This window comes from Epargyreus clarus, unplaced genomic scaffold, assembly GCF_041222505.1.
Source record: "Epargyreus clarus isolate Ecla_fem2 unplaced genomic scaffold, WU_Ecla_fem_2.2 ptg000010l, whole genome shotgun sequence".
In the NCBI taxonomy this organism is placed as follows: Eukaryota; Metazoa; Arthropoda; class Insecta; order Lepidoptera; family Hesperiidae; genus Epargyreus; species Epargyreus clarus.
The window spans coordinates 9,060,563-9,086,379 of record NW_027332218.1 but is presented as its reverse complement, the minus strand read 5'-3'; the positions used below and the strand labels follow the sequence as shown (position 1 = coordinate 9,086,379).

Genomic DNA, 25,817 nt, shown 5'->3' with positions numbered 1-25,817 from the left:
CCCTAGTTGCCAAAAAGATTTCCGATCATTCTTATCTTAAGGGATTAATTTGAAACAAAATGTCTTGGTTTAGTGCCACCGCTTAAAGCTATTTCACAGTCAATATTAGTTTATAAGGTAGAACTAGTAGGAGGAACTCTATTAATAATAAAGCGGAAATAGCATGATATAGGAGCTACCAAATAGATATAAATCTCCGGATCGCCATCTAGTAGCCAACAGGGGTTAAATGGCATCGCACGTCATCAAGAGATATTTATTGCTTGCGCTTAATTACACCTGAGTCTAAGGACTAGAACTTATTAAACCACTGTAGACTTAAGATCAAACATATACGAGTAACTATAATGAATATGACACACCGATAACAGCATTATATTAATCGTATAATAGCAACGTTACAGTTAATGTACATCTTCAGACATAGAGCGTGTCAGACCGGAGGGATTTACGTATACAATGTGTATTGATACATAAATATCTTTATAATAATTGAAGGTGGCAGAACCCTTTGTGGTTAGACACCGGCGGCTCCACCGTCACACCCATTTTTGTCTAATAACAGCAATGTTAAGCGCTGCTGTGTTCTGATTTAAAGGGTGGTGAGGGAGACATGCTTCTTCGGGGCGTTCCAGCTTAGTCCTCGGCTGTAGCGGCGCATCTGTAGGCGACCTCATGTGGTAATCTATTCCTATCTGAGATTGATAACAGATGTCCATGGGCAGTAGCAGCTATTTACCATCAGATGAACCGCGTGCTCATGTGCTACTCCTATATTAAAAAAATTTCCTGCAAAACGGGACTGGTTAAGGCTGTCAAAATATTGTAGGTATAAAAAAATATTTTATCTAACACAGCCCGTTTGACAAGTTCAAAGTTATTTAAAGTTAAACCGAGCACATAAGTCAATGTGACAGTCATTAAAACATAATAGTCATATTAATAGATAACATACCATCATAGCATGGCTATCGTGCCTTTTTACATGATTAATTAAGCACAATAATCTTAATAAAATGGTCTGTAATTATACCCGTTCTATACATTACTACTGTCAATGACAGCGCTGACAGAAAAAAATAATTATTCTAACACGCTGACGTTACTTCCGGTGTGCATAGATTAAAAAAACTTTCTCGTACAAGCACTAAACTTTTTACTTGTTTGTTACTGAATCTACTGCCAAACTTAAAACTTAAATTATTGAAATAGATGCCGGTCAATTTATCCCACTGCGCATTCCCTCTCAGAGTGGGAGATTTAGCGCATAGTCCGCTGCTCCGATCTAGCGTGATTGGTAGACTTACCACACCTTTCAAATCTTATTTTTTAAGAAATCTCAAACGTGTAGATGTCGTTTTGATATGACAATCAGAAATACCTAGTTTAAAATTGTCTATCACTTTGTAAAAATCATAGGTGCCTAGGATTCGAACCTCCGACCTCCCGATTGAGATCAATCTACACTATTTCTTTTTTTTATAATATAGGAGTAGCAGACGAGCATACAGTCCACTTGATGGTAAGTGACTACTGCCGCCCATGGACATCTGTAATCAACCCCAGCTAGGATTAGATATTCCTACCTGAGGTCGGCCACAGATGCGCCGCTACCCCTGAGGACTAAGCTGGAACGCCTCGAAAAAGTATGTCTCCCTTACCACACCCTTCAAAACGGAACACAGCAGCGACTAACACTGCTGTTATTAGGCAGATACAGGTGTGGCGGTAGTGCCGCCGCAGTCGAACCACAAAGTTGTACTTCATTGCTGTGTGCAATTAAAAGTACATAGTGATAAATCAACAACCCGCATTGCAAACCAGTCGCTAGCAAGGCGACCCACTGGAACTGGTGCGGAGAATATTCGGCGGCACATACTTTCTCCATATTATTACAGCGGCAACATCAGTCGGACTGATTCCGATCAGAATTGGTTCGGATGCCGTCACGTTCCTGTAGGGCATAGATTCCCAAAGTTTACGTTGCCGCTCCTGATTGTTTTCAAATTTCAAATCTTTTGTTGTTTTTGATAACGCAAGAAGAAAGTAGGTACCTCCTTTTTCTTACTACAATCATAGATTAGTAAAGATTACCCTCTCCTAACAAGAAAATGTTTTGAGAATTGAAATAGTTGCGTAAAACAGTTTTGCCACGTCTCCGTGCTAAAATGTCCCTAAAATATTTGAAATAATTATTTATTTATTATGTAAATTACGCAGTATTAGTTATTTATTCGTAAATTTTCTCTAAAAATGTTTTTATTTGTCAAGAATTCAAAAAAAGAACTTACTAATAAGCCGTTTTTGGCTTCATTCAATTTCAAGGCGGCGAAGTATCTTTACTAAATCTTAATCTATGACTACACTATATATTAAAGAATAACAGAAGAAATTAAATGACGTCAAAGGAAAGTTTTTTGTAAAGAAAAAAAAATCTATTGCAGTATTTGTTCGCGATTTCAAAATACATAAAAGATTTTAACTCCCCTCTTTTTCAAACATCTACCTAACAGAACACGCTTATCGGTTATACGGATTTAAACTGTATATTAGCGGAAAGGGAGAGGCTTAACAGACAGCAACGTATGCTATTTTTATATGTAAACAAAATATGTGTCAGTTTCAGCTCATCTCTGAAACTTCTGAACAGATGTTACCGGCAGTTAGCTGATGTCATAAGAGATGTATAACATAGGCTACTTAGAATATGCTGCTATGTTAGAAAAATAATTAGGGCGCCGCGCAAAAACATTAACGGTAATTATGCTTCTGAACGGGTGAAACCGCGGGGCACAACTCATTTCAAACAAGCGCCATACTGTCCCTTGTTTGAAAAATCCCGCTTTACAACATCAGCCCACAGTATTGTAGGGTCATTATCGTTATCAGAATCGGAGCATCAGAAAACAATGTCAGCATCACGTTGCGAGTCTGTTTACGCAATCGTAAACAATCAAAACAATCCTGATGTTGTTCGTATGATTGACTTTTTCAATTTCAATCGTGATGATTGCTCGAAGTTCACTGGACGATACAATAACAATTATGCAATATACGAATTCGAGGCGTTTGTTATGTAGAAGCCTTAGTTATAATGCACTAAGTTTTTTACCACATACATATGATGATCGTAAATGGTCACTGTTGCCTATGGTCATCTTTCCGCATGGGCATTATCCGCTGGTTATTTTTCCATATGCAATGTATACATACAAGCTTAGGGATATACTGTAAGGTATTTATCTAACTATTATATTTTTATTCGTTTGTGTTGCCATTTTATGTATGTTAAGTTTTCTATTTACCTATGTGGGTGTACAATGCATCACGTAATAAAGTTATTTCTTTCTTTCTTTCTTTCTTCTTTCTTTCTTTATATAGAATAGTGGTCCAACCTGAACCCGATCACAGATGCGTCGCCACTCCTGAAGAATAAGATGGTCGCCTCTTATGTAAGTCAGCCAGTATTCACACTCATCCAGCGAAACGTAAACAGCGCTTTAGACTAGAAATTATGTGACAGTGGTAGCTTCCCGGTCGATCTATACTGGTCCTACCTGTACCCTTAGTATGAGTTTTTACCTTTTTACAAAAGTGACTGTTTTGGTATTTGTTTAGGTATTTGCCCACTAAACGGATTGGAAATATATGGGAAAAATACGTAAACAAAAACAGTCATTTTTGTCAAAACGTAAAAAACTCATACTAAGGGTACTGGTTCTTCCTTTCATGGTGATGAGTTTGAAGGGAAAACTTATCGTTTTAATAGCTCAATTTTGAAAATTAAGTATGTGTGGAAACTGGTCATAAATCGACTAAGCTTAGCTTTTCCTGCACCATATCTTTAATAGGTTTGCTGCCTAGATCTAGGTTAACAGTTTTCTTACTGTAAACCTTATCAATCCCTTGAACGTTCCACGAAAAACAATAAAACGTAAACCGTTCCAAACATAACAAGATTTAATGCGATGGAAACTAATGGATTGATTTTAGATTCGAGCAGCGGTATCGATTTCAAATCAATATGTACTGAATTAGGATCGCTTTCCAGTAATTATACCGTCAAAATCAGGTGCGGTGTTTGCCTTAGGAAAACAAACAGGCTATTGGTTAGGGATGGCGATCTGAGATCGATTAATCGAAGAATCGAGCTTTTGGACCAAAAACTATTTTAATCGATCTCCAGCAATGGATCGATTCAGTGAATCGATCTTTCATCGAAGATCGAAAGTCGATCTTTTTGAATTTGGTTAAATGTTATAGACAATTTTTACTGACGGATACGCATTTCAGTGCTTGTTTGGCCCTGACGACATTTTTTCGCTATCTTCGCCCTTTCTTAACTGAAATAATTCTAAAATCGATTTTTGGAGAATCGATTCTTTGGGCCTCGATTTTTTTGTGAATCGATTTATTACACTTCGATTCGAATCGATTCAAGAATCGATCTTTCGGAAAGAATCGCCATCCCTACTTGGTACGGTTAAGTGATTAATGAATTTATCGATGTGTAAGATCAGACTACCGCCGGTAGCCGGTTGCTTTCGCTCCCCCAGGCGCCTTATGCAAACTGAGTATTAGGGGCCGTTCATATGGACGTTTCGTTAAATTCGCATTTACTTTTATCTTTTTTAAACAATATTTTAACGTTAATTGAAAATAAAACCCTTGAAGCTGAAGAAGCGTTTGTATTTCTACCCTTATTGTTTTTCTTTTCAGGGTGAAACATTTATAAGGTACCCATCCGATGCCGTGGGAGCGACACAGGGTTATGTGGGACTCTTAAAACCCAGACTCGGGTAGGACGCTGATCTTTTAATGAGATTGACCTCGAAATTTTTTGGACTCATCTTAATTAAATTTAATGTATTAATTCTTTTAAATTGCATAGCGATCGTACATATATTTTTATAAAGAAACACATTTCAGTAAATAAAAATAATTAAAAAGAGTTATACCTACATAAAGATTCATTACATTGACCGCTATTTAAACATTTAATCTTAATTATGTTAGGTAAATTCCGTTTCTTAAGTATTCAGTATTCACACACCCTTACATCGTAATTAACGTATTTCAGGACACACATGTAATTAAGTGTTGCCTGCAGATTTACATATAAACACGTGTTCTAATCCTCGCCCGCGGCTCTAGGTGGTCGCTCACCACCTCACACACGTTTCTCTTCTAGATGACCCGATAAATAAGTGGTAACATGATGTTGTACGTCTTAATATACAGATAACGTTGATAAATTAGCTTCGGTATATTTCTGATAAGCGTATATTATTATCTTATATTTGTATGATCGATCAAATGTAAAGTTTATAGCAGTTGTAACAAATTGATAAATTTATCTATAAACTTAATTTTCGGTTGATATAAGTTGATATAAGGAAAATTTCGAGAAGAAATCTACTTTTAATTCTCTATAGAAATTCTCAAATGTTTGTGATGTCTAGCAATTCGCTTGACCTATCAAACCTATCTTGACTTGGCCTACACGCTGGATTATGGCCTGAATCCCTCACAGTCTGAGAGGAAAACTGAGCCCAGAGTTGTAGGACAATAATGGGTGGACAACAAATCTACAAAGTATAGAGTATAATGCCATTCTTTTTTACGGAAGGTTCAACGTCTGCCCTTCCAATTAGTTCTCTGAAGTTATTATCTGTGCTCTGAATAATTGTTTGTAATTTATATGCCCTTGTAAAAAAATAAAAGTATTAGAATCGTTTATAGTTACTGCCTCTACACCTCTTTCTGCTTTATAGCATCAGCTGCTGCTACTGATTTTTATGAGATAGTATGAGTGATACTCTCATGTAATCCATTGATATGGGCTACTGGGTTATGGGCAACTCACCAAGGGGACAGTGGCGCTCCCATTACACTCTTCAAACTGAACACAAGGTAGCAATAGGTTTGGCGACATTACGTACGGATTTATCTACAAAGCTCTATCATCTGTATTCGGTCACAGGTGTCCCTGCACCGCTCCATATGTCATTATTTAAACTGCATTTCCATTAACTATTAATTTAATTTAATAAACACTTAAACTGTTTTATGTAGTTCATATTGCTTGTCTCATTTAGAGCACGAGACATATACATAACTTTATCTCGACATCAATACGGAAGTCGTGATTCCGTTACGAGTTATATTTGTTTACATAATAAGACAGGTAAAGAAAAACGTATTCACAAAGTTACTAATAAAATTTATCTAGCATCAAGCTAATGAGCCGACTAGACTTGTAATATTATATTTTATAGACCACGGCAGGTTGTTCCATGGGGCACTTACTTACATAAGCCTTCCTGGTAACTTAATCTGTACGAATGAATAGAATTAAATTGTCCGTCTGTCGTGCACTCGATTGTTTGTACTGTCCTTATGTCTGTCATGTAATTAGTACTACTATATAGTTGTAATAAATAATTGTTTGACGGGTGTGGTAGGGCAAAAATAGCGTGAAAAGTTCCAACTTATTATTTATTAATCGGACAGCGTTTTTCAAATTTTCTGTAAGGGCGTGGGGTGTCGTCGAGTCTTAATTGAAAATAATGACCATTATGAGCATTTATGATCGTGGTCACGTGGTGGTACGGGTCTCATTTCAGTGTGAGAGCTAAATATAAGACATGAGAATAAACATAATTCACAACGCTGGCTAAGTGCGAATTTACAACTCAATGGCGCTTACGTAAAATGGCGGAAAATCGTTAATCCTGATTCCTGACAATCCTTATGAGGTAAATGGGATAAAATTATTAAAATCGTGTATTGTCATCGTTTGCTCATAAGTGTTCAAAATTTTAAATTAATCGGACCGTTCAAAGTGGGAAAAATCGAGTTCAAACATTCCGTTACATACATACAGGTCAAGCTAATAAAAGCGTGGTAAAAATACAATTGCACATGGGCGAGACCGTGTGTATATGCTAGTTTAAAAGTAAGAAAGTAAGGTACTGCATAAGGCCCATGCTTAAACGCTCGTGGGGTTATTTTCTCTCATGTAACTGAGGTCATAGTGTGAGGTTTGTCTGTTTAAATCCCATAGTTATCAATATTGTTAATCTTCATAGTAAGGTGTATCTTAATGCGTGAAGAAGCTTTGCTGGTGACCGAGAAAAGAAAATTATATGCACAATACTAAGAATACAGTGGTAATATCCACACAAGTCGAAAGAAAGGACACTCCTAGGCTAAATGGTTCCTATATCGGTATGATACGGAAGAAGGTTCTAGGTTCGATCCCCGTCCAGGCATGTTTTTAAATTATGGATATGTACACGTCTAGATTCTGTTTTGTATTTACGAGTTCAGAACACTTATAATATTACCTATACCCTAGGTCCAGTACAGAGCTTGTCCCTGTAGTTCCGGGACTAGAATAGGGCTACGGTAACCCCTGCCTGTCATAAGAGGCGACTAAAAGGGGGCTTCCGGGGTTGCAGGCAGCAAGAGTGGGAGCTGGAACCGTCCAGTAAGCGATCCCGAGAAGGACAGCGGTATTTGTGGTCGCATACCGTCGTGAACACCAGATGGTGTGGGAAGAACGAAAACTGCTCCCCCAGGGCAGAGCCCCATCGGGGCATCGCGCTTGGAGGACTCCGGTTGTGTTCCGTCGGAGATCCCGGAGTTCTCCAACAAGCGTTGAGGACGGCCACCGGGAGGGGTTTTAGTGCGGTTAAAATCTCACGTAGTCGCGTACCCTTTGAAGGTTTCCGTCTCGTTAAGAAAAAAGAAAAAAGAGTCCAGTACAGAGCTATGAATGTAGAAAGTAGTGTCAAAAATTACAAACACATTGAAACATGAATGAATTCATTACCAACGCTCTTTTACCAAACTGGACTGACAAACTACCGCATTCGCTTTAAAGAAATCAGACCACAAGATTCGTCGTGCGAAAAACCTAAATAACTATAGGCCTCCATCATTACTCATAAATTCCATTTCACAAAATGAGCCAAAAGCCAAATTGGGCTTAACGTAGGGATGTGAAAAAATAATCAATTTTTATAATAATCGACTATTAGTGTGGAAGAATTGATTTTTATTAATTGATTTTTAAAACTGTCATAACCGATTATTTTAATTCAGATACTTATAATTGGAGAGAAAATTTCGTAAAGAGTTTTGTTTTTAATCGTCAAATTTCAGGAATTGTGGCACGTCCTCTTTTCGTGAGCCAATTTTGAATTCAGTTTTAAAATCGATTATTACTATTATTTCTACAATAATAGCTTTTTATTAATCGATTTATTTTGAAGAAAGAAAAATCGATTAAAAATTAATCGATATTTTCCACTCCTCACATCCCTATCCCTACGCCTTTTCTTTCACCTTCGTTGGAATGTGCCAAACTGGTTTTCAGTACAACAAAAATCGCGATAAAGCAATCATATTGACTTGTGCCTTAAGCCAGCATACAATTATCGAAAGTGACAGCTTACATGGCATGTAAATATTGAAATACTTTATCTACCTCACTCACACGTGTACTTAAAAAGAAGTGAAATTTTAATGTACTTAGTTCGTTGTAGCTGAGATTTCACTATACCTTGAAGTTATAGTGTTTGATTTGGAAGGTGGCAAAGTAAAAGACTTGGTTAGTAGAAAAATGTTTAATTTAAACTTTTTTTTATAATATAGGAGTAGCAGACGAGCATGCAGTTCACCTGATGGTAAGTAGCTACTGCCGCCCATGGACATCTGTATTCAACCCAAGATAGGATTAGATATTCCTACCTGAGGGCAGCCACAGATGCGCCGCTACCTCTGAGGACTATGCTGGAACGCCTCGGAAAAGTATGTCTCCGTTACCACACTGTCAATCCAAGCTGGTCTCATTTGGTTGGCAGTAATCAATGCTTGTCGAAAGCCTTATACACGGGTTGAAATCACCCGACAAGAGTTTACTACTAACCCGAAACTTGATTCTCCTATCTTTATTGGGACAGCATGGTCCAGGCTTCGATTTATAAACATCCAAGCCCCGCGGCACTTGAAAATTGTTACGATCGTAGTTATTCGTTCATATGCCACTAAATCCGTTCAACTTCTAGCTCTAGTTCAACAAAATATATTTTCACAAAATAAAACACCTTTGAAACTACACAACTATACAGTAAGGTTACGCCTAGTTAACAAGGAAGATTAACGTCATCATCGTAACCGCAAACTGTAAATGCGTAATGCGTGCAGATGAGTTATTGCACGTTTGTCAACACGCGAGTTCACGACGCCAGTTAGAACAATGCGAACGTAAAATAAGCCCTATTTTACTACGAACATAACTAGATTTATTTAAGATAATTTATTAAGATTGGATTTTTTTCGATAAAAATGTAATAACTAAATAATCTCCTTCTATTAAGAGATCAGGCGAGAACAGCCCTGAGGTGTATTAAGTAGATTCGAATAAAACTAAGTAATTAACTAGACATTTATTACAGAAACAAAAATCCCGACTGCTTAAAGATATGTCTAGGTAAAATTATCCAAATATCTATAGTAAGATTATTAAGTTCTTTACAAACGAACTACCCCAACATAACAGTAACTTTCCGCCTAGTTAACAAGGAAGATTAACGTCATCATCGTGACCGCAAACTGCAAATGCGTAATGCGTGCAGATGAGTTATTGCACGTTTGTCATCACGCGAGTTCACGACGCCAGTCAGTACAATGCGAACGTAAAATATGTTCTATTTTACTATACGATCACATGTGGATTTCCCAAGTTTGCTTAAGATGATTTATTATGATTGGTAATGTTTTTTCATCTTAATGTTTATTAATATAATCCTTATTAATATTATTAATGCGAAGTTTGTTACTAACAAAAGCTACAGTTTCACTCCTTAACATAACCGGTGCAATTTTGTACAAACGTTGTCAGGGGTCCACATAGGTATAGTCCGCGCCAAACTGCTAGTCCGTTCTGAAGTTGTTGCGAGCAGGTGTAGTCATACAATTTGTTATGGCGACGCGATTCATTTCTATATTCAGAGCGGTCTAGCAGTTTTACTTGCGGGTAGCAGGACGTACCAAATAATGAGACATACGCTCGAAAACCATTCCATAATAAAAAGGGGTTCTGTTAGTTACACATACAGAAATAAAAAAAGCTTACAGAAACATTTCTAATGTATAGAATCTTGTAATGCAACAAGTTACATCTGAACCCACAATTACCCTTCAAACGACAGCGATCGTAAAACTTTATAAATAACCTTACAAATAATGTTACAAGGAAGCCATGAAACGAAAAACTTAATACATTCATTGCTTTGATGTTGCGTTATGTTACATTTATGTCGCGAAGAGAAATGATTTATTCGTTACAACGTAACTTGTAACGTTACAAAGTAACTTGTATTACATGTACAGGCGGTTTATTTCCCGCTGATTAACTTAATAACAGTTTATCAAAGTGCTAACCTGTATAAACATCGATACAGCGATGGATAGAAATTAACTTGAAGTTTTAATAATACATTACAATCGTTAGCAATATTGACATTATTAATTAATTAGTCTGATATAAAACAACTATTTTCTTAAAAATTAGCCTCTTCCTTTAGTTTTTCATTTATCATCACTTCGTTTTATTTTATCAAAATTGGGATCGTAAGTCCTTTCAGCATTTGGAGTTCAATACGCTTTTATTTGACGCGGACTACTTAATTTATTTAGTTAGTCAGATTTCTCATTGCTTACTTATTACTAGCTGTGCCCCGCGGTTTCACCCGCGTTAAAAAGAAATAACGCGGGTGAAACCGCGGGGCACAGTTGTTCTAAAATATAAGTAGTTTAAGTTATTCCTTGTTACATCAGCTACCTGCCAAGAAAAGTCCCGTTAAAATCGGTTCAGTCGTTACAGAGATTAGCCAGAACAAACAGACAGACAGACAAACAAAAATAAAAAAAATGTTATTTTGGTGTATGTACCGTATGTATATTCATATGCATGTAGTAAAAAGCTGTTATTTCAATATTAAAAACAGACACTCCAATTTTATTTATATGTATAGATTATTACCACGTGCTTATAATATCGAAATATAACTGTCTGACTTATATCCAAAACATTACACACAACTAAATACTGCGAAACGTAAGTGCACTACTTCTTATTCTCAGTAATGTAACACAAGTAACTCTCACTCACGAGTGGCCACGTTAATTAAGGGCATCACTACATCGCTGGTGATTTATAGCGATCGTTGGAGCATGCGCCGAACGTCACGAAGGGAAACCGTAATGGATACGCAAATAAAAATAACAACTATTGCTCGAATGAATTTTGGTGTTGAAAGTCACAACCTAAATCTATTGTAATTAGTGACTAGAGATTTATTTTAAAAAGTTACAAAGATTTTGTGTTTATTACATAGATAATTATTATAAGAACAAAAAAAACTTAAAAATGTAGCGTACGTCACTCCCGTAATTTAGATGAATCTAACGACACCTCATATGTGAAAATCGGCCAAGCCGTTTTGGGCTGCAGACAGATTCAAAGACTCATTCTTTCAATCTCTCTGCAGCCCAAAACGACATTTATGTACGCTCAAAAACCATTATCCTCCGCGGGCATGTAAAAATAAAACATAAGAAAATACCGTGGAGATATCATTTTATACATATTATTAGCTGACCCGGCAAACATTGTGTTGCCATATAAATAAAAAAAATGTTAAGGGTGAACAACCCTTATCACTTAGGGGTATGAAAAATAGATAGTAGCCGATTCTCAGACCTACTGAATATGCATATAAAATTTGGTGAAAATCGGTAAAGCCGTTTCGGAGGAGTACGGCAACTAACACTGTGACACGAGAAGTTTATATATAAGATATTAAAGGTGGTAGAACCCTTTAAGATTCGACTCCGGTGGCACTGCCGCCACACCTATATCTAGCTGATAACAGCAGTGTTAAGCGCGCTGTGTTCTGGTTTGAAGAGTGCGGTAAGAGAGACATACTTTTCCATATAAAAATATTGTAAAAATAAAATATCAAGAAATAAATAATATAAATGTTACCTGTACTCAGAACAGTAAGTATAGTAATAAATCGTGCAAGTTACAACTGAAGGGCTATTACCGAAGCTATTAGTTTCTAACGTATGGCATCCAATAATACTCCTTCACTGAATACATTACTAGTAATTTACTCTAGAACCGTACAGATACTTAAAATGTGTATAAGTACCGACGTTAAAAGATCTTCAAAAGCTCTTTTAGAAATTGGTTTTAAGTTTCTAAGAAATCTTATATCTTAGACCAAGTAAGGTAAAAAAGTCTAGCTCTATTGCTAATCATTTTTAGGGTTCCGTGCCCTAAGGGTAAAAACGGAATCCTCTTACTAAGCCTCTGCTGTCTGTCCGTCTGTCAAGGGCTCTATCTCCTGAACCGTAATAGATACACTTGATACAATTACTGAAGGTGGTAGAACCTTTTGTGGTTCAACTCCGGTGGCATCACCGCCACACCTATTTCTGCCTAATAACAGCATTATTAGGCGCTGCTGTGTTCCGTTTTGAAGGGTGTGGTAAGGGAGACAGACTTTTCTGAGGCGTCCTAACTTAGTCCTCAGGGGTAGCGGCGCATCTGTGGCCTCAGGTAGGAATATCTAATCCTATCTGGGGTTGATTACAGATGTCCATGGGCGGCAGTAGCCACTTACATTAAGGATGCCCGCTATATAACAAATACTAAAAATAAAAATAAGTTGAAAATAAATGTCGCCATACAAGAAACCGCTATTTTTCCACGTTTTCGGTTTACCTATTGAAGCGTTAACAAAAGAAAGAATTCAAATTTTCACAATGCATGTACTTCAAAGTTTGCTAAAATAACAAATACTGAAAATAAAAATATTTATTAGTACGGAACCCTCCAGGTGCGTGTTCGACTTACACTTAGCCAAGTCTTATAAAAAATATAGCAAAATAATTTTGTAGTTTGTATTCGTGAATTTCATAATTTTTCATTGTTCAAGCAAATACAACGAAACCCTACAAACAGTTTTACTTATATTGACAACCCCGAGGACTAACTTAGAACACCTCACACTAAACACCACATACTTCAAACCAGAACACATTAGCGCAAGCATTGCTATACCATACACAGGTGGCATTACGCCTATATCACGTAAAACGTCTATTTATCTTACAATCCCCTCATAAGTCAAGTAACAGTACCCTTAGTATGAGTTTTTACGTTTTGAGAAAACTGACTGTATTTGTTTTTGTTTTTGTATTTCCCATATATTTCCAATCAGTTCTGATACAACCGCTTGGGGCGCTGATTTGGAAATGTATGGGCAAATATGTAAACAAATACCAAAATAGTCATTTTTGTAAAAACGTAAAAACTCATACTAAGGGTACTGAACGGTGTTACAGAGTTAGAAACTAATAGACTCCGTAATATCGTTCTGTTCCGGGAGTGTGCGATTTATTATACTGGATTTACTGCGCGCGACCGGTGTAAAATTAGTTTTATTTCCACTTATCTGTTGATCGCTTTATGCACTCGTATTTTTGTTTAATAATAACTAAAACTAGCGTTCTCTATCAACAAATTAGGGGTACATTGCTCGCCAGTAAAATATGTTTTTGACGAAAATAACGCACTTGATTATGCGCATTGGGCTTTCAAGTAGAAGCCGTGATATCCTAGTGGTTAGAAACTCAGCCTCTCAATCGGGATGTTTGAGATTCTCACCGCAGGCTCGCGCCTCTGAATTTTAAAGTCATGTGCGTATTAAAATTATATATACTTGCTATAAAGGTAAAAAGAAAACATCTTGAGGAAACCTACACCTTCAGAGGTATAGGTTTCTGTACACTTTTGAGTACTGATTTTTAAAGAAGTCTCAGGACTTCTTTAAAAATCAGTACTCAAAAGTGTGTGAAATCAATCACTTGGCCATCGCAATGGACTAGGGCTTGCGCACCTGCCATTTATGAGGAAAATCATGCCAGCAGTGTGATAACCTCAGATTAACAAACAAATATCTCCTGAATTTAGAATCTTCACATCCTATGCCCAATATTTTGTTAACTACTGTTATAGTTTTGCTTACAAAATCTGTAGTGGAAAGCCGAATTTCATAAGATTATCATTGCTCTTCTGTACTTCTATACTAATATTATAAAGAGGAAAACTTTGTTTGTTTGTTTGATTGTAATGAATAGGCTCAAAAAGTACTGGACCGATTTTAAAAATTCTTTCACCATTCGAAAGCTACATTATCCACGAGTAACATAGGCTATATTTTATATGAAATATATGTGACAAATAGATTTTGAGGCGGTACAAAGTTTATCGGATCAGCTAGTATGGTATATAACAGCTGTCATTTTAACTGACCTTCGGGCGTTGAACGGACGGACCCACTAACCCGTTTCTAAGCCAATTGGGGAGGGACGCCTATCCATATGTGGGACGCTAACATAACTACAATAACTACAATAACATCAATCAAAATTACATACAATAACATAACTGTACACATATATTAGTAAAGATACTTCGCCGCCTTGAAATTGAATGAAGCCACAAACGGCTTATTAGTAACTTCTTTTTTAGAATTCTTGAGAAATAAAAACATTTTTAGAGAAAATTTACGAATAAATAACTAATACTGCGTAATTTACGTAATAAATAAATAATTATTTCAAATATTTTAGGAACATTTTAGCACGGAGACTTGGCAAAACTTTTTTACGCAACTATTTCAATTCTCAAAACTGGGTACATTTTCTAGTTAGGAGTGAGTAATCTTTACTTATCTATGACTGTACATAACAATTTTAGATAAGGTATTAGAACGTTCCGGGGTTCGACTCCAGAAGAACCTTTGTCACTGTTATATCTGCCTAATAACAGCAGTGTTAAACACAACATAGTTGGTGCTTTGAAGAGTGTCGTAAGGTAGACATACTTTTGTGAAGCATTTCAACTTAGTCCTCAGGGGTAGTGACGCATCAGTGCTCGACCTTGGGTAGGAATCTAATCTTATCTGAGGTTGATTGTAGATGTCCATGGGCGGCAATAGCCGCATATCATCAGGTGTACTGCATGCTCGTCTGCTACTCCTATATTATTAAAATATGTATATATAAAGTGTCAACGCAAATCGTATCAGCTTTTACTACATAGTATATTATTGTTGTCACCGTTACCCCATAACCCACATATCTAGCGTGTCCAATCGGGTCTATTGTATTACTATTAAGGTCGAATACCATAACTAACTTGTAAAGCGATTCCATTATAAAACGTTGATATATTTTCTTCTAATGTATTTATAACATATAATTCAATTTATGAACATGGATATTGGATATATAGCTTAATGGTTAAGCATAGATTAGTAAAGATTACTCACTCTTAACAAGTCTTAGTAATAGGGTTCCGCTTTTACCATTTGGGTACGGAACTCTACAAATGCTGTAAGATATCGGTTTCTAACTGGAAGGTCTCCCTTTATTTTAAATACTTTTTAGTATTTTTTATGTCACCGTTCTAAAGATGTAGCCTTATGACAGACTGATGCCTGAAGAATTTGTCACTAGATGCCGTTGCCGTTGTCTTATTGTCGGTCAAGTTGACATAGATGGCGTTGTCTCCTAAAGGTTATCAATGTTTTTTTTATATGTAACCTAACGATAAGGCAGACGGGCTACCTGATGGAAAGTAGTCACCATCGCCTATGGACATTTGCAACACCAGAGGAGTCGCCAATGCATCGCTGGCTTTGAAGGAGAGCTCTTTTTACACCCCAATGTGGTGCGGAAACAAAAAATCTATAATATACTTGTGTTGTACTCAGTAAAAGAACTTGATCCATAAATGCAAAATATTTTTATTTCCATTAGATCTTCCGTATGGTAATTTAAATAAAATCAATCCAGTACGAGACTTCGGGAACTTACAGCTCCCACACTTATACAAAAAAGCCTTATAAATCAAATTACAGCAGCGCCTGATATTTCCTTTGTAACGTAGAGACAGCTGTTGTGCGATTTTTGGAGTCTAGCAATAAATCAATTCGATCACACTGCACGTTGTAGGCTGTATCATGTACGTTTTCTGTAACGTGTGGTGTGGATTTAGCCAAGACTTACTGTGAAGGGACTATAGTGTAAAATGTTCTGTGTGTGGCATAAAGAGGGACAGTGTACGATGCATGATATACTATATAATTTAATACAAAACATAATATTGTAGAAAATATCATAAAGACACATTTTAATTAATATTGAAAACGTCGTAAATTCAACATACATGCTGAAAAAAAGGAATTGGCGTTGTCAACAATTCAAACAAATAATCTGCAAAGTGGTTCAATTGATTGATGGTACAATCGGTGTATGGTTTACGATGTATTGTGTACAATGTACGATACACGGTGCGCAGCGTAAGGTATATAGTGTAATATTGTAGCGTATATTATGTGTTATAGTGTGATATTGTGTGAAACGTACGTTTTACGGTGTACGGTTTAAGGTGTACAAAGTAAAATGTATGATGTAATGTGTACGATATAAAGCGTACAATGTAAAGTGTACGATGTATGGTGCACGACGTAAAGTGTGCGTTGTACGGTGCACGATATAAAACTTAAAAAGTGAGTGACGATGTATGGTGCACGACATAAAGTGTGCAATGTGCGGTGCACGATAAAAAAAAATGCGATATAAGGTACGTACGTGAAGTTTACGATGTATGTACACGACATAAAGTGTGCGATTTACGGTGCAGGATATAAAGTGTATTCTGTGTATAACGTACGACAACATGCAATATTCTACAATGCACATTATCCAGCACAGTGGCGGCGTAAGACCTAAACTTTATGTGGGCAAAGTACATTTTGCGGGGCCGGGGCGGGAGCGGGTATTTACGTTTTTTTTTATAATATAGGAGTAGCAGACGAGCATACAGTCCACCTGATGGTAAGTGGTTACTGCTGCCCATGGACATCTGTAATCAACCCCAGATAGGATTAGATATTCCTACCTGAGGTCGGGTAGAAATGTGCCGCTACCCCTGAGGACTAAGCTGGAACGCCTCGGAAAAGTCTGTCTCCCTTACCACACCCTTCAAACCGGAACACAGCAGTGCCTAACACTGGTGTTATTAGGTAGAAATAGGTGTGGCGGTGGTACCGCCGGAGTCAAACCACAAAGGGTTCTACCACCTTCTTTCAGTTTTTCAGTGATGGGTTCATTCCCGTGACCTTTTTTTTGACCGTTAGAGGCGTGAGACCCTGGGGCGCGAGGTCATGGGCGGTGGCCCACGTCACTCACGCCTCATGTCGCCTGTGATCCAGCATACACACTTACACTCACGCACACACACACACAAAGAAACAAACTACACGCAAACAAACACACATACCCATGTGCACGAACGTACGCATAAACGCACACCGTCAATTGTCTGCCTATACTAATTGTGTAATCCTGTTTTGGCTTAATTTACAACATACTGTATATATTGTCAAAATATTATATGTATCACTGTTGGATTACCTAATAAATAAATAAATAAATATACCACGTACCTGGTGCTCCTGCAGCTTGCGGCGCAGCTCGCGGTAGGGCGCGGCGCGCGCGGCGGCCAGCGACGGCGGCGGCAGGCGGCCCTCCATCACGTGCAGCCAGCGCCGCAGGCACCGCAGCTCGTGGCCCGGCTCTGGGGAAAACAACGCCGTTAGATATAAGGAGAGGACGTGAAGCGAGCACAGCAATTCGTGTCCTGTTTATGGGCAACGATACTGCGTTAAATATAAGATGTCTCAAAGGCTCTGCTAGTGGTTAAGAAACTTGGTCTCTTGATCGAGGGGTCCAAGGTTCAAATCCCAGGTACACACCTCTGATTTTTCAAAACTATGTGCATATTAGAAATTAATTATCACTTGCTTAAACGGTGAAGGAAAACATCGTGAGGAAACCTGAATACCTGGGAAATCATCAAAAAAAGTTTTCAAAGTTATGTGAAGTCTACCCATTCACTTGTCTAGCGCGGTGGACTATGGCCTAATCCTTCTCACTCTGAGAGGAGACACGTGTCCAGCAGTGGGACAGTGATGGGTTACTGATGATGACATAGGCTCTGAGAGGAGGCGAATGTACGTTAGTATTGATACAAAGGGAAGATGGAATGAGGGCTACGCAGACCATGCACCTCGAGGGCAGTATGAAAAGTTATGCTCTTTTATCTGTATATATAAGAGAAATAACTTGTCGCTAACATGCTAGCACTAGGTAGGGCCACTGGATTTCTATATTAAGTCAAGCTCGTGCACCGGCCTTAAACGGAAAACTATGATTTGAAATGACTTTGCTATAGCGAGGATTCGGAGGTGTTAAAAATATTACAAAAACGTACGTAGTACATCGGTATAGCAAATAAAGGTAATCCGTTATTTTATAACATATTTTCCTTTTTGTATATTTGTAATTAAGACGTTTTGGACTAGGACCCGAAAGTTTGGTTGAAATATTTACACGAACGCTTTAAAATTATTCAATTAATTAGAAATCTGTCATAGTGGTCGCTGACTGAAAAAGTAGCCGATGACTCGTCTTGACATTTTTGGGTTATAGCGTAAACATTCATGGGCTGATACAAAATAATGAATTCCTAACGTACAAGTACACTGTGAAGATCGATCACTCACCAACAGTATCAGAACATTCGCCGTCCTTATGCATCTGTTCAGGGCTCAGCACCTGCTTGATGGTTTCCCACTTCACTCTCAGGTGCTCCATCCGCCATTTCACCTACGAACACAAAAACTATTCTTTAAAACATTGTTTGAACGATTTACGGATTTTGAATTTTTATAACCATTTATACTTTTTTTATATTTTGAAGTAGTAATCGAGCATGCAATCTATCTGTAATCAACCAATGATAAGATTAGATTTCACCCTGAGGTCAGCCACAGATGCGTTGGCTACTCCTGAGGGCGAAGTTAGAAACGCCGCGGATAATTATGTCTCCCTTCACACATCAGTATTTAACACTGCTGTTTTTAGGGCAGAAACCAGTGTCATGATTGACGACCCACGTGGCGGAGCGTGGCGGAGGTTCGATCCCCGTCCAAACATATATCGAAATGATGTTGTTAGATTTCTGTTTTTGGGTCTGGGTGTTTTTTGGTGTTTTTTCATCTATGGGTGTGTCCATGGCACCCACTACACAGGAAATCCTAGTGTGGGGGTGTGAATGTAGAAAGCATTTATGATGATGCCTCAGGAGTCAAACTACAGAGGCTCTTACCAAGTTCTACTTCATTTTGATAACTATTAATTGTTATTCAAAAAATAAGTAACTGAAAAAGGAATTAATATAAGCTACGTTACTTATACTCTAAGTTACTACCACAATTTAAACGAATCCAAAGTCACTTCACATGCTAAAATCCGTGAAGCTGTTCAGGCGGGAAGGACATGCCAAAGAATAAGATATAAGTACATACGTACTGTCAAAAAAAATGTGAGCCGTCACGGGACGCCTGGCAGATGTGAAACATCGACATTATTTTGTAAAAGTAATATGCAGAACTAAATATGTCATAATGATAAAATAAAATATTACGTTTAGGCATGGCGACGCGTCGCCACACCGTACACACTACTGCATATAGACTGTATATATATACCCGCGTACAGCGTGGCGACGCCACGGCATGCGTCGCCACGCCAGAAAATCGGTTTTCGTGCGGCTATAGATGTTTCACATCAAAAATATTTACACATTACATTACCCTCTGCAGTCGGATAAATTGAGAGTGTACATTACAGTTTTATAATATTACCTCCACGCCGACTTCAGGTATCCGCTCGAGAATAGCTTTGGCTTGTTCCATGAATTTATTACGACGGGGCTCTAGTTGTTCTAGTTCTGACATGCGGTTCTGAAATAACAAGATATACATTATTTTATTATCATACGCCATATTTGAAACATACCAATAAACTAAAAATTATGGTATTGACAAAAAATAATAAAGTTTATTCATTTTGAAATACTTGTACTACCTATACTTTTCCAATACTTTTCTGATGATAAAATTTTCGATAATATAATAATAGTCTTTATCCACAGATCTTTCAGTTTCCACGTTATTGGTTTAAAATTGACTGTGCACTTTTTACATTCTGGCAAAAAGAACGAACTTTAAACGTTCTAAAGTTCTCAGAATTCTCATCTTCACCACACTGGTCAAACGCGAATTGGTAGACCTCACACACCTTATAAAACTTTGTTATTATTTTTTAAACTACTAGATGACCGATGTTTTCCTTCACCGTTACAGCAAACGATTTTACTGATAATATTTCGAATACGTACATAACTTTCAAAAGTCGAAGGTTCGTGTCTGGGGATAGAACCTCGGACCCCTTGTCTGAGAGCCCGATAACGACCATTAGGATATCACTCCTCTTCTATTATCTTCTGAGAGGATGCTGACTAAAAGCTAACCCTAGAAAAATTAAGTTCCAACTCACCATTCTCAACTTCCTGCTGGCCAAGTTCTCTGGACTAGAATATATCTCCTCTTGCACGTGTGTGAGCCAGTGGCAAAGCTCCGTGAACTCCTCAACCAGCTGGTTGAGCGACCACTGCCTGTTGAAACCAGCTGTTGGACTGAGCGGGAGAGGACCGCTGTGCAAATCTGACGAATTGTGCATAGTCAAGTCGCCGTTTGCTTCCTGGAATGACGAAAAGAAAATAGTTCAAATATAAGAGTCTATTTTAGTACCTATTATAGACGGTTTTTAATGATATAAAAATAATGTAACAATGAAAATGCTCCATTTTCCATGAAAATACGTTACTTATTGCAAAATAGGTACATGCCAACTTTCTTTCACAGTGTTCGTTCGAAACAACAGCGAGAAATGCTGCTGTGTTCTGGTTTAAAAGGTGTGGTAAGAGAGATATACTTTTTCGAGTCATTCAGCTTAGTCCTCGGACGACCTCAAGTAGGAATCTCATCTTATCTGGGATTGATTACAGATGTCCATGGGCGGCAGTAGCCACTTACCATCAGGTGGACGTAGTGCATTCTCGTAGCACATGCTCGTAGACTCTAATATTATTTTAAAAAATCCTTCTTGATATGTCATTCTCATAAGATTCATTCTCATAAGATCCAGCAAAAGACGAATATATCCCCGATGATGACCTTGAGTCAACCTATATCAATAGAATATAGATATTTTATGTACATTAGTATATATAATGAACACCTGTCGGCATATTCTCCATCCACCCAGGGTTGACTGGCAGAGAATGCCATCAGGCATTAAGTTTGCGCTTTAGTTTCGAGGTGCAATAAATAAATATTTACGATAGCTTATATAAATACCTTGCACGTATTGATGATAGTCTGATTGTCCATGATGTAGTCGTAGTGGTGCTGCAGCAGTGGCCACAGGTCGTCCACCGTGCTGCCCCCACTGGCCGCGGAGCCCCAGCTCCGACGCCACGCTTCGCGACATGGTTCCTTCCTGAAACACCATCATATGTATGATCAATCTTCTACAAATGCACACAAAAATTAGATAAACAAAATTACTCGTATCTTGACTCAGAGAGCGCTGACGGCACTCCTGTTCCTCTCTTATAACGGTAGGTTTAAGCGTAACTGAGTAATTATTGCATTCGTATTCGTATATGATTATATATCTTACGTTTATCCCACTATTTTGGAATTAATTAAGTTAATTTGTCCTTGTTATGTCTGTAAATTGCATTACATAATAAAGTTATATCGTTCTTTCTTTCTGGCTTGAAGACTAAAACTTATACGACACATGCCAACTTAGTTCTAACCTCAACCTCTTTTGGCCAACCTCATGAAGTCAGCAAGGATTACAAATATACCTGGACAACAATATACACTTACTTAGGTGGAATAGGTACTTGTTTGCTTATTATGTATTTTAAAATAATCAGAATAACCATTTTTACAATACCATATTTATTTGCACCATTGTAAAAGTCATCGGTTGAAAAAGTTATTTTTTTATTTATGACTTATATTGATTGCAAGACGCTGCATGTTAACTAGTTTAATCGCTCATAACTATTGCTATCAATCCCTTTACAGTTCAAGGAGTGCTTATAATATTATTAGTCGTTTTACCTTTTCTTAGTGAGGCTATGGTATGGCCGCTCGAGCTGATCACCAGCGCCACCTGGCGGCGCGGGCACACTTCGCAGCGACGACAACGAAAAGCTGCCCTTCATTGATGTGTGTTCGAAACCTGGAAATTACAATACATATTTTTGAGTTATCGGTACAAACATTAATAAAATACTTATTAAATATATTATGGTTGATTTATGACAAATAGGAAAACAAGAACTTTGAAGGTGGTAGAATTCTTTTTGGCTCGCCTCCTTGGCAAGTTCTGCCTATTAACGGCAGTGTTCAGTGTGTTCTGCTGTTTTCCAGTTTTATGGGTGTGTAAGGGAGACATATTTATCCAAGGCGTTCCAAGTTATTCCTCAGCGGTAGCCCCGCATCAGTGACCGACCTCAGGTAGGAGTCTGATTTCATCTGAGGTTGATTACGGACGTCCATGGACGTCAGTATCCACTTACCACACACTACCTGATTTGATAAATCACAGCCATTTATTTTTCTAATTTGATTATCTAAATGAAAACTAAATTTTTCATTCCATGAGGATCAACTAAAACATGTAATAAGTAACTGTTTATAAAATAAAAAAATATACTAAAAACGTTAAGATACTTACTTGTAGACATGATGACTTGTATCCTCAGGAAACTTCTAATAAATCAATTTAGTGTTAAATCAACATTAGCGTCTCCTTCAGCCTTTGTACTGTCTCGTCTTTGTACTTATTGGCCGATTGATTTCTCTTATTAATACAGTCTAAATTGCTTCTTGTTTACAAGAACTACGACTAGATTCGTTTATATTAAAGTTATAGTTACAATAAATATCAATCATGTAATCTTGAAAGACTCATGAATATGAAGCGTGTATTGGGTGTTTTGGTGAAACGGTCGGTGGTCACATTTTGGGTTTTGGGTGTCCCCTCGTCTCGCTCTCGCCGTGTTTGCGTTTTCCCGGGCCGGTCCTGGAACCAAAGAAAAGTAGAGGTCAGTATAATATTACAAAAACTGTCTTAAAAATTAGTCTACAATTTAGACGAATCTAACCATATCTTAAAGCCCGTCAAGCAAGCGTTTAGGCTGCAGGGTGTGCCAAAGAATGAGACACACATACTCGTACATACGCTCGATTATAATTATCCGCCGCATTATAGATAAAAAAAAAAGTTTGGAAAATCCAAAAGTGCACGACTCATAATGCTCATTTAATTATGAAATATATAAAAAAAAAAAAAAAAACTTAAGTCGTTCAAAATTAATTGCCGAAAAAAACAGCTGTAGTAGGAAGAAGGTACTGCACAAGCGCCCCTGGTGGAATAAATGTACATAATATCTATAGATATACAGTCTTGTAGTTTTCGTTTTTTATTAATTGCAATTAAACGACACTGAATTAAAATAAAATTAACTCAAATGATGGATTTTTTCACAAGTTACAGTGTTTTCAGGTTTCACACATGACGGACAGGAAATTTTTTTGACCTATTTTGGTGTTTTTTTCCAATTCTATCGCAGTAAATCAATTTTTAAAAAGTATGGAATTAATCTCCATTAAATTATCTCGACAATAGTATGCAAAATATCTTGATTCCGTGAACTATCAAGGCTATAATAATAAAAATAGCCGCCAAAATGAAGCGAAAAAATTTTTTCGATCGTAAAGCACTCTCTGATGCTTCGCATCATGAGTCGTGCAATATTATGCGATTATAGTACAGAACGGTCATAATAACCACCTAATATTAAAACATATCCATTGTCACATAGCCATTCAAAGTCTTTGCACGAGTTATTCGATTATGTGACTGTGTGACACATGTGACGATTATGTGTAACATCTTTAAAACTGAAAGTATTTAACTAACTTGTTCAGAAATTTTATATTACTTTGAGAAGCATATCGCAAAGAAGTAACAATAACTTGATTGTATTCTGTGCTACACTAAAGTTTTTATAAAGCGAACGTGTAAAAAAATAAATATCTATGCAAATTTAGTTAGTGGGCGGAAAAAATTACATTACATAGACGTACCTAATGTGGTCGAGAATACGATTTCCCCCCGGACTTTGAACACCGTAATTGTCATAAGCGCGTGAAGATCTCTGATATTTACCGCCATATCAAGTTAAGTCACGAACCACGATACTACATTTCAAATGGAAATCGTATCATTAGCGGCGGCATTTGAATTCCTATCTCCAATCACTATTGTTAGTGTTACCAGTTAGCACGCTCGGTTCATTTGTTTTCATTTCCACAAAAAGCTAACGAACACCTGTTAAATGTTATCGGATCGCTCAACGGGTACACATCAATCCGGCGAACGCGCAAACAATTCGCTTTCACCGAAACAAGAATCAATTGTTTTCTCCGAACACTAAGGGCGAACGGTGCGATGGAAAGCCGACAGTGGAGCGTAATTTTCTTTTATAGTTTCACACCAATTTGCCGATTTACAAGACAAATCGTCGAGACACGACCCACGTCGCCGGGGGGTTCAGAATCTGCGATCGTGTACCAACCGCAGAACAGTTGGCCAGGATACTTATCATATTTGTCTACGTCGTTAATAAAACGTAACGTTGTTTACAATAGGCAATAACGCCCCTCCCGGCGGAGAAATCCGGCTCCGATTTCTTTGCCATAAACGTGTGGTGTACTACAAGCAAAGTTTTAGCTTTCTAGGTCAAAGAGAAACTGAAGGGCTCGGAAAGATAGACGCATTGCACTGACACATGTCGATGTAACAATGTGTCGTTCCAGTTTGATAAAAATGTACCTTATACGTGTTTGAACATTCCCTTTTATACTTATAGGCGCCCAAATTATAATTACAAATCACAGAAAGTGTATGGGAAAGAAAATAACAAAACATACATTTTGTATTAGGCACTTTATACTTTAAATTTATAAAGGAGTTATATTTAGTATTAACAATAAGTTGCTGCCGACTGTACATAATAAATTAGCGAAAATATGTATGGAAAATGAAAACGTTTGCAGCTGTGCCTTACAATTTAGGCATTAACTAATCTTAACTCGCCACAATCATCAGTAATTTCAGAATATTACCATAATCAGCCTGATATTGATCGTTTCGAATTCCAAAGGCATGATTGCCTATTCATACAATACAATAAGTACAACTCTATAATAGTCAAATCAAAAATAAATAAAGCTATACTCGTATTTCTGTAATCCTGTACAGTTTATCCCGAGAATTTATCGACAGAATTATCTGTAGTATCGGAGGAATTTAGTAGGCAAGGTTCTATAAATTACAACAATTTGCACTGCACAAGCGACAGAAAATCGATCCTATTCAATAGATCGATCGCTTACCGATTATGAATCGTTAAGGCCAGATAAATTGCCGAGCGATCAACCGTAATAAATAAGAGTTGTTATATTCTCACTTCAGAACCAGGACATAGAACGAGACTGCATCAAATACTGATGAACCGGTAGTAGCATCTAATGGGTATCTAATAATAACACGCTATAAAAATAAAAAGCTAAAGTTTACCAAAAGCGACGAAGAAAATGCGTCTACGGAGGCGGGACTATCACTAAAGTTGATTGATGGCGACAGAATTGATGATAATGACTCTATTTTAT

General features: G+C 37.4%; 1 protein-coding gene across 3 annotated transcripts in view; it reads right to left on the bottom strand.

The window, feature by feature from the left end:
- Positions 1-25,817, bottom strand: part of klar (klarsicht) — a 402,989-nt gene that overhangs the window by 207,337 nt on the left and 169,835 nt on the right. For all 3 annotated transcript variants that reach the window (XM_073077398.1, XM_073077397.1, XM_073077399.1), the window contains 7 exons: positions 22,816-23,163; positions 22,197-22,317; positions 21,417-21,558; positions 20,554-20,757; positions 19,860-19,958; positions 18,717-18,819; positions 17,598-17,728 (listed from right to left, as the gene is read on the bottom strand). In XM_073077398.1, coding sequence (XP_072933499.1) covers positions 17,598-17,728; positions 18,717-18,819; positions 19,860-19,958; positions 20,554-20,757; positions 21,417-21,558; positions 22,197-22,317; positions 22,816-22,825 — 810 coding nt within the window. In that variant the 5' untranslated portion in view covers positions 22,826-23,163. The remainder of the gene's footprint in view (positions 1-17,597; positions 17,729-18,716; positions 18,820-19,859; positions 19,959-20,553; positions 20,758-21,416; positions 21,559-22,196; positions 22,318-22,815; positions 23,164-25,817) is intronic.